Source organism: Tursiops truncatus, chromosome 18, assembly GCF_011762595.2.
Source record: "Tursiops truncatus isolate mTurTru1 chromosome 18, mTurTru1.mat.Y, whole genome shotgun sequence".
Taxonomy (NCBI): Eukaryota; Metazoa; Chordata; class Mammalia; order Artiodactyla; family Delphinidae; genus Tursiops; species Tursiops truncatus.
In genome coordinates this window covers 20,721,559-20,731,377 of record NC_047051.1, presented here as the reverse complement: position 1 = coordinate 20,731,377, position 9,819 = coordinate 20,721,559, and the positions used below count along the sequence as shown (strand labels likewise).

Here is a 9,819-nt window from a genome sequence, read left to right as displayed (position 1 = left end):
AATAGATCACTAGACAATACAGCAGTAAACAAAACAGTCCTATTCCTTAGGGAACTTATATTCAGTATCATATATTAGTTCTCTAACAAAGCTATCATACCACCAAAAAATAGGACTACTTGGTAAGGACAATCAAATCCTTCTTTACAGTGTACGTTTTCATTGTTTAAAGTAAGTGATCATTAGTCAGGGACAAACTATAGTCTGATTTTGCTAACTACGCAATAGATTTTAACTTGAAATGCCATTAGCAAGAGACACAGGAGCAAATAGCTGTAGATGTGGATAAGAACTTAGGGATTTCATTACATCATTTTATGCCCAGAAGAGTTACTTAAGATCACAGAACCAATCAAAGTAGAAAGAGTGGGGCAAGAACTCAAGACACTGGTCATCTGTCAGGTTAACACATATTCACCATTATAATTTGTTTCTTACACATACGTTCTATGTATACTAAGCCATATTAAAATCAAGAGTCTTACTGCTTATGCTAACAGTCGAAGAAAGAACATGGATCATGAAACACATAAAACAATTTTTTTCAATTTAGTAAAAGCTCAATTCTTTTTCCTAAACTTTTTTACTCTAATGAATGTGACAAAACATTAAATAATCTTAGTGCTTTCACCTTTTACCTCCTTTCCTCCTGTTTTACACTCCTCCTCCCCATTAATAAAGTCTTAATGAGCTGCCAAAACATAATAAGCGAGGTACCAGAGAAACAGAAAACAAGGACCCTATAAACTAAAAGTGTTCTGGAATAATGAAAAGCTGTAGCGGTAAGGTCTAAAATCAATGCGATAAAATGTTTTAAACTAAATAGCAGCAGCTCATATTTACTGAGCATCACTGTATGTCAGAAACTATTCTAAGTGTTTTACTTGTAACGACTCATTTGTTCCTCCTAACAATCATATGGAACAATTGATTGGTGGTGTAATTATTCCCAGCTTGTAGATGATAACAGTAACACATAAATTAAATAACAGCTAGTAAGTGGTGTGCCTGTTGGAATCCAGGCCATCTGGCCCAGAGACTAAGCTCTTAACCACTTTGTTAAAGGCTCAACCTAAACATCTGCATTTGAGTAGAATTCCCCATTTCCCGGGGGGAAAGGGTTGCCAAGATAACCAATTTGCTTAGATATGAACAATATCTAGTTCACTTCCCCAGGCTCTACTTCATTTAGCCCTGGGTAAACCACTGAGCACTTTGACATTAGAACTTACCTGTTAAAAAGTAACTTTGATACAGTAAGATCATTGTGCTATGTTTACAACTTTTCTGTAGGCTTAAATTTTTCTCAAAATAAATTAAAACAAACTTTGACCATGAGGATTAAATACTGAAAATAAGTGAGTCCTCAAAAACAGAAAAAGTTCTTATACTGTAACTGCTACATGAGAACAGAATCCTTTTCAAAGGCACCTTAATGTTTATATTAAACATTATATAGTCAAAGTGGGACGGAATTACCTTTGGGTTTTTCTAAAAGTCTCTGACATGTTTCTTTGACTTTAGTAAAGAGTTCAGAACCAGCCAACTTTTTAGAGATCCCAATTCTCAGCATAATGGCTCCAGGCGTGAATTTTAAGAGTGCAGCCCCAGGCTCTCGTGGTTCTTTTGGATGCTTTGGCATAAGACCAGACCAGTCCACATCTATCACATCTAATGGATCTACAAAAAGTTAAAGAACAGAATTTTATTATACCAAGAAATACATTCTCGTTATCTATAGAGAAATACAGATTCTAAGCCACAGAAAGCATTAAATAACAATATAAATCAAAAAAGGCACATTCTTAAAACAAAAGATTTTCTATATAAGCTAAAATTTAGAATCTTAAGGACCTCTACAAATAACTTTCTCACCAAAGGAAAAGAGGCGAAGAGGTCACAGGCGAGTGCCTCCACCCCCCCCATTTCATTTATATGTGGAATCTAAAATGAAAAGAATCAAACAAAAAGAAAACCAAACTCATAGATACAGAGATCGGTGGCTTCCAGAGGGGAAGGAATGTAAAGTTTAGACAAAATGTGTCAAGGGTATCAAGTGGTACAAACTTGCAATTATAAATAAATCATGGGGATGTAATGTATAGCATGGTAACTATAGTCAATAATATTGTATTTCAACATTAAAAGTTGCTAGAAAGTATATCTGAAAAGTTCTCATCACAAGAAAAAAAACTTTGTAACTTTGCATGGTGACAGATGGTAACTAGACTTAATGTGGTGATCATGTTGCAATGTATACAAATATCAAATCATTACGTTGTGTACCTGAAACTAATGTATGTCAATTATACTTCAATAAAAAACCCCAAAACCAAAAAAAAAAGGCAAGCAAACAAACACCTAAGCAAACCCATTCCTACAAATAATGCATTTAAATTGCTTGAGAGATCCTCAATGAAAGAACTCCATCATTTCACTATATTAGGTCTGACATTTTGAAGCTTGGTACCAGTCATTTCAAGGGTTAATTAAGTAAATCCAGGAGTGTATCTAGTTTGCATGTGTGCATGAATGCACAGACACAGTTTACCTTTTAAAAACAAATGATTCATTATGAAATAAATTTAAGAATCAGGCAGTGGCTAAGATTAAAATTGAGAATAATCTATCCACTGATAAGTCAGAGTTTAGGAAATTAACAAAATAATGTTCTATTCAGAAGTATCTAATAGCTGATAATAATAAAGATAACACTCATATATATATTATACATTAGAAAAAACTGTAAAATGTAAGAGCAAATTAAGTCAAAATAAGAATTTAATATTCTGTATACCCAAACAAAGCAAAGACCCTATGATAAAAAAAAAATTGTTAGTAACAATTAGACTAATTGGGATGATTCAACAAGAACACTGAAGGTAGCTGCTTCATGGTACAGTCACTGGAGGAAGTTCTGGCAATGAATAAAGTACTATAAATGGAAATGATTACTGAATTTAGAAAATTGAGAGAGAGAAGTATATAAACAGTGTTCAAATATAACCTCGACCTTTGGAAATTTCTGAATGGTCATTTCAAAAGTTGGTTTGTGGCAGCACAGTTGTGAAGCTCTGTACCATACACCTACCCTCTAGAACACTGCTAGACAATCACTGTTTGATAGGAAATCTTACAATTGTACTATTTTAAATAATGCCCTTTCCAATTTATAGACAATGTCTACTTAAAAATGAGCAGAGCATATTAACTATAATTTTCATTTTATTGGCACTTCTATGTTAATTAAAACATTTAATTAAAATGGGAAAATTCTAACTGCATTTTATCAATTCTTACATCATGAAAGGGAACAAAGAATATCACTATACCATAATTAAATATTTCTTACATTCAACCACCTCTGCAAATGATTACCTGGCATCTTCTCCTCATCCTGTTGGTCCTCCCTCTTTTCAGCATCACCTGCCAGAATTTCATCTAGTTCATCATCACTAATTGGCTCATATCCTTCTCCAGCACCAGATCCTAACGAATGCACATCATCTAACTTGGATTCGTCATCTCCTGCTAAACAGAAAAATTAATTTCATGCCAAAGAGAGTGTTAAGGGAAAGGGTTATCTAAGTGAAAACAAAGAGGAGAGGCTGTGCACACTAAGAAAAGTTGAAAAGCATTTTTTTATTTGAAAACTATATTTAATTATTTAAAACACTTGATACCTCCAGAAGAAAACTTAAAAATTAAATTTAGTTTTAATGCCAAGAACACAATATGGACAGCAATATCAAAATAAGTTATAAGATTACAATTAAAATATGAGAAAATCTACCACTAACATGTTAATGTTGATATTATGTTGTTAATTTTTTATAATAAAACTTTAAGTCCAGAGAAATCTAATTTCAAAAGGATGCATTAATTTCTTTATCAAAATAAATTCATTAATTTTAAAGAACTTGCAAACTAATTAGTAAAATTTATTTGAAACTTTAACCACTAGCGTACCTTCCATTTCTTTATTTACCAACTTTTCTCAACTACCTAGGCTAAAGCTTTGTCTCCTGGTGACTTAGTTCTGAACTTGAATTATCATAAAACTATACAGTACACTTAATATTTCTAATCAGGTGTTATCCATACACTTTACTGAGTTTACAACATTAGTTTTCAAAATGCAACAGCATGCTTTATAAAACTTACAGCAAATAAAATATAATAAACTATGAGATGTTTCTAGTCATTCTACTAATTTTCTACTCTATTAAGTTCTGTAGTAATCTCCTCATACCCCCACCATTCACTTCTAAAGTAAACAATTTTAATAACTTCATTACACAGATATACATCTAAACATAAATGCAAATAATAGGATTTTTAACTTTTCAAGCTTTATCAAACTCATTGTCCTACTTTAACTGGATAAAATTTTGCATTTCACAATAGGTAATTCACCTCTAAATTTCTATGCTATGTTATCTGTGATCACAACCAATGAATGGTATATTTTAGGGATGAAGGGCAAGAACTCCTATCACAAGAGAGATATTACAATGATTGGTTAAAATTATATTCAATTATACCCCAAGGTTGTACCTCTAATAGTACTATGGGTCACAAATTGATGCCATTAAAATTCAAATTTGAGATAAAAATGTGAAGACCACTGAGGCAGAAATGTTTTTGTCAAGTAGAAAAAATATGTTAACAGTTGGTGTATTGGAATATATCTAACCAAATAACCAAAAGATGTTAAGGATGTTTATAGTTTTAAAAGAATGTGAACTTTATTCTGGGACTAGTGCTACAATACAACAAATAAAAAGAATATAAAATATTACTGCTTATGTACTAAGTATCCCAGAAGTTTCTTGGGGGCTTGAAGTAGAGAGGTTATGTCAGAACAATGGTGTAGTGGAGGCAGAACTTCCAGAAGAATTTTCAGGGGGGCCATTACTATTGTTAACCTGGGCTATAATTCACCAAAGAATAAGATGCAGAACATGTATGCACAGCAGAACATATTTTCATTCATCAGCCATTTATTGTGTCCTTACTAGAGTCTTGATGATAAAGAAATGAAAAGCTATGGTGCCTAACAAAGGAGTACAGTATAGTGGTGAGAAAACTATGGAAAAATAATTATAATATGGCACAGGGATGCTATTAAAGATGTATAAACAAGGTGCTACGGCGATTTGAAAGAGTAAAGCACCTTTAGCAGAGAAGGCTTCGTAGAGGAAATAATGCATAAACTGGGACTTGCAGTTTGAATAAGAGAAGATAAAAGGGAAAAGGTCTATCAGGCAATGGGTACGGAGAAGCCTAGAGAAGGAAGCTCATTCAGAGTGCAGAGGCATTAAGCCAGCTTGTATAGCATTATCAGGGGTGAAGGATTGGAGAGTGGATGTCCATAGCTGAGGTTGGCTCTGAGTGGGCAAAAGGGTGGATGTGGCCTTCTCAGGGTCCCTCATTCTAGGAGCGGGAAGTCATTTTAATAAGGGACCTGAGCATGCCCAGATTTTACTATCTGTGGAGGGCTCTGGAACCCATTCCTGCAGATACTGAGGGACTGAGGGACGACTGTAATCATTTATTTCATTTAGGCTTATTTGAACCAAGTCTACCTTGATAGTACTAATGAGTGGAACACATTTTTTAAGTATTATAAGGCTTTTCCTTATAAACTCTATTTTCCCTAAAACAATGGAGTCAATATGTGTATCAGATGACCTTTCAAAAGGAAATATTTGTTTGCTATGAAATCTGAAAAGGAATGGAGCATTGAAACCGACAAAAAGGCGTGACACTCACCTTCCATACTCTCTGTTCTCTCAGCTTTATTTGTATCTTCAAATCCCTGCAGAGATCCTAGATCTTTATCCATTCTTTCTTTATCCAAAGCTAAAGAGTCCCGGAAAGTGCCTTCTAGGTCTCTCTCATGTTCACTCTCCAGTTTTGCTTCACTGCGTTTTACAGACTCTATTTGAGGACTCTCAAAAGTTCTGTCTCTATCCCTGTCCCTTTCCATAGAATCAGAGATTAATCTCTCCCTTTCCCTGTCCAAGTCTCTCCTTTTGTCTCGTTCTCTCTCCCGTTCCCGTAGTCGATCTCGGTCCCTGTTCCGGGGCCAATCTTTATCGGCATCTCGCTCCCAGTCTCTCTGCCGTGTATCTCTCCTCTCTCTCTCCCGCTCTCTCTCATGCTCGTAACGATCACGATCTTGAAGCCTATCTCTGCTATCAAACGACCCTGATCTTGAATGGACCTGTCGATCTGACTCAGGAGAACTTCTTCTTGAACTATGGCTTCTTGAATCCTGGCGATCTAAAATAAATACACCATATACAAAGAGTTAACACGTGATAAAATGGAAATAAAAGGCTTCATTTTAAGGCCCTTTAAAACTGACAATTTATCTATTTCTGTATTTATTTTAAATTATCCAAAGGACCCATCTTAATGAAAAATTCCATCTTTCAAAGTGTTAATTAAAATATGTAAAAAGCATGTTTCCTTGTTTATTTCCACTATAACCACAAAATATCTTCAAAGAAATAAATACATAAACTGTTTAAGCAGTAAAAGAAATGATCATTTCATTATCTGACCTCTTCCTATCCCCCTACCTTATTTTCTGTGGTCAAAAGAGAAAGTATTGGTTGCAGGAAGAAGAGGCAGAAGGTTAAAATTTTAGGCATCAATAGAGGACTTGAATACGTAAGTATTTCCACCAAGATATACTACTAAAATCCTGATATTAAACTGACTTCATTGAATGTACCTCTACTATAATGCTGCTAGTAATGTGATAACAGGTAACATTTTGGCGGGATGGTTAAGCTTTTAGGTTCCTTGAAATTTAAGGCAGCATATAAAGTAACCAATTTAGCATTTACTTTAAAATTATGATTTGAACAAAGCAAAAAACTGTACAAAATATACAAATATACTAACATAGGAAACAGTGGTTAGATTATACTTCATTTTCATTACCTGAAGAAGTACTTCGACTGGGTTCTCCACGCTTTAGCTGATCAATCCTAGATTTTCTCTCTCCTGTGATTTCTAGACTTTTTGTTTTTTCTCTGTCTCTTGAGCCACTATGCAGTACTCTCTTTCGACCACTTTGGTCATCCCCACTTCGATGTGCAGAATCATTGGACGGGGAGCGGAGACGGCCAGATGTATGACTACGATTACTCCGATTGCTGCCAAGGCTGCTACTCCTCTTTTGATCCACTGGCTTGCGATGTGGTGCATCTTCTATAGTAACATGAGGTGCCTCTACCTTTTCCACTCGTGTTCTATGGCATTTTCTATGTGAGTCTTCACTGGTAAAAGTGTTGGTGGTGTTGGCTGGGGTGGAAGAGGTGGAAATGGTGGCGGTCAACGTGTTGAAGGTGGTGGCAGCAGGAGTCGTCGTCATGGCAAGAGGAGGAGGAGGAGGAGGAAGAGAAGACGGGGAAGGAGTCCTTCCAGGAGTAGCAGCTGTGGCAGCGTGCTCTGCTTCTGTCACCTCTGCACGGTCAGGCACGTCCTCATCAGACCAGTCACTGAACGCTGTATCTTCTTTCTTCTGAGGATCCTCCATAGTGCCATCCTTATCATTGTGCATTTCAACCAATTCCTCCTTGGCTGTGATAGGGGGAGTCCGTGGGCCTCTCTTCTTCTTACTCTGCTGGACTGCTTCTTCATCAGAAATGTCAGAATCACCTTTGGACCTTTTACGCTTTTTTTCAACGGTTTTCTTCTTCTGTCCTTTTTTTGGTGAAAATACTTGACCATCGTCAGACGTTGTCTCTGTGTTACCCCTGTCCATTCCAACATCATCGTCTTTCTTTTTCTTAATAGGTTTCTTTTGAATTTTTGCTTTTTTCTTATTTTCATCATGAGCTCGATCAGATGTGTCTCGATCTTCACATGGGTGGTGTCCTATCATGTCTTGTGAACGAGTTCTTGAGCTCTCCATGATTTCTGTCTGTTCTCTCTGCTTATCTACAGAAGAAACTTTCTCTTTGAACTCCTGCTCTTCATAGCGCCTTGAACTTTCTTTTCTTTCTGGTTTACGATCTTCCTCTTTCCACCTACCCTGCCTGTCTTCTGTAAGGTGGGATGGACTAAGAGAACGAGATTCTTGAGGTCGAACAACCTGGCTCAAGAGTCTGTGTTTTTCATCTATACAAAAAGATAAAAGTAATCACACTTTCACCATGTTAACAATATTGCATGCTACCTATAAATAATAAACCAATTTCTCCCTTTTCATTTTAAAAGTTTAAAAATAACAACTTCAGTAAAAATAAAACTATGGCTTTACTACAACTAGTAGGAAATGACAGTGCCGTTACGGTAGAAGGACTATTTCTAACACATACTTTAGTCACAATGGGAGATATTCAAAGGCAGTAGAGCAAGAAAACATTTTAAATCTCAATTCATCATTTCGTATTGATGTGAAAGAATGGTCTCGTGGTTACAAATGAATATGACTATAGAAATGTGGCAAACAGATCCTGCTTACTTTTATCATCTCCACTGTTGTAGGCGTCACTGTCAGGAGAATGTTCTCGCCGGCGCTTAGGTGACTGACGAGGGCTAGGACTCCCTTCATTTCTATAGCGCTTCCTAAATTGGACAAATGTAATTTATAAAATTCCAGGGGATGAAAAAGATTTCTTTACTACATTTTTACTATTAGTTTTTGCTGTAACTAGAATGTATAATTGTAGGATTATAATACTATCAGAAGCTAGTGGGAAGCAGCTGCATAGCACAGGGAGATCAGCTCACTGCTTTGTGACCACCTAGAGGGCTGGGATAGGGAGGGTGGGAGGGAGGCGCAAGAGGGAGGGGATATGGGGATACATGTATACATATAGCTGATTCACTTTGTGGTACAGCAGAAACTAACACAACATTGTAAAGCAATTATACTCCAATAAAGATGTTAAAAAAAAAAAGAGGGCTTCCCTGGTGGCGCAGTGGTTGAGAGTCCGACTGCTGATGCAGGGGACATGGGTTCGAGCCCCGGTCCGGGAAGATCCCACATGCCACGGAGCGGCTAGGCCCGTGAGCCATGGCCGCTGGGCCTGCGCGTCCAGAGCCTGTGCTCCGCAACGGGAGAGGCCGCAGCAGTGAGAGGCCCGCGTACCGCAAAAAAGAAAAAAAAAAAAGAGTGACAGAGTATGGCAAGAAAGAAACAGAAAAAAAATAGAATGAGAAAATGGTAGTGATGGAAATTCTATGGTAATTTTCTATTATATAAATGAATGAATATCCAATAATCAATAAATTATGAATTTTAGGTCTCAAAAAATAGTGTATTCCTGCTTCATCCAGAACTTTAAATGTCCCATCACAATTAGCAATCTAAGTAAAGATAACACTCAAATGAACTTATTCACAAAACGGGAGTTTGTAGAAAACAAACTTATGGTTACCAGGGGATAAGGGTGGGGAGGGATAAATTGGGAGACTGGGATTGAGATATACACACTACTATATATAAAATAGACAACTAAGAAGAATCCGCTGTACAGCACAGGGAACTCTACTCAGTACTCTGTAATGACCTATATGGGTAAAGAATCTTAAAAAAAAAAAGAGTGGATGTATGTATATGTATAACCAACTCACTTTGCTGTACACCTGAAACTAACAGAACATTGTAAATCAACTATACTCTAATAAAAACTAAAAATAAATAAAGGTTAACACTGGCAAAAAATAAAGAGAACACAATTAAAACCAAAAAAAACAAACCCAATACTCTCAGAGCTATCTATATCATACAAAGGGCATTCGGCATGTTTGATAAAATTCTTCATTTGTTAAGACTTACAACCGTGGACTTCA

The 9,819-nt window shown here is 36.2% G+C and overlaps 1 protein-coding gene across 11 annotated transcripts in view; it reads right to left on the bottom strand.

Annotated features, from left to right (window-relative positions):
* Positions 1 to 9,819, bottom strand: part of ZC3H13 (zinc finger CCCH-type containing 13) — a 91,457-nt gene that overhangs the window by 11,176 nt on the left and 70,462 nt on the right. For 9 of the 11 annotated variants that reach the window (XM_019936540.3, XM_019936539.3, XM_033843854.2 and 6 more), the window contains 5 exons: positions 8,486 to 8,589; positions 6,958 to 8,139; positions 5,776 to 6,288; positions 3,379 to 3,531; positions 1,480 to 1,680 (listed from right to left, as the gene is read on the bottom strand). In XM_019936540.3, coding sequence (XP_019792099.1) covers positions 1,480 to 1,680; positions 3,379 to 3,531; positions 5,776 to 6,288; positions 6,958 to 8,139; positions 8,486 to 8,589 — 2,153 coding nt within the window. The remainder of the gene's footprint in view (positions 1 to 1,479; positions 1,681 to 3,378; positions 3,532 to 5,775; positions 6,289 to 6,957; positions 8,140 to 8,485; positions 8,590 to 9,819) is intronic. The other 2 variants (XM_019936543.3, XM_019936546.3) reach the window with 1 other exon arrangement.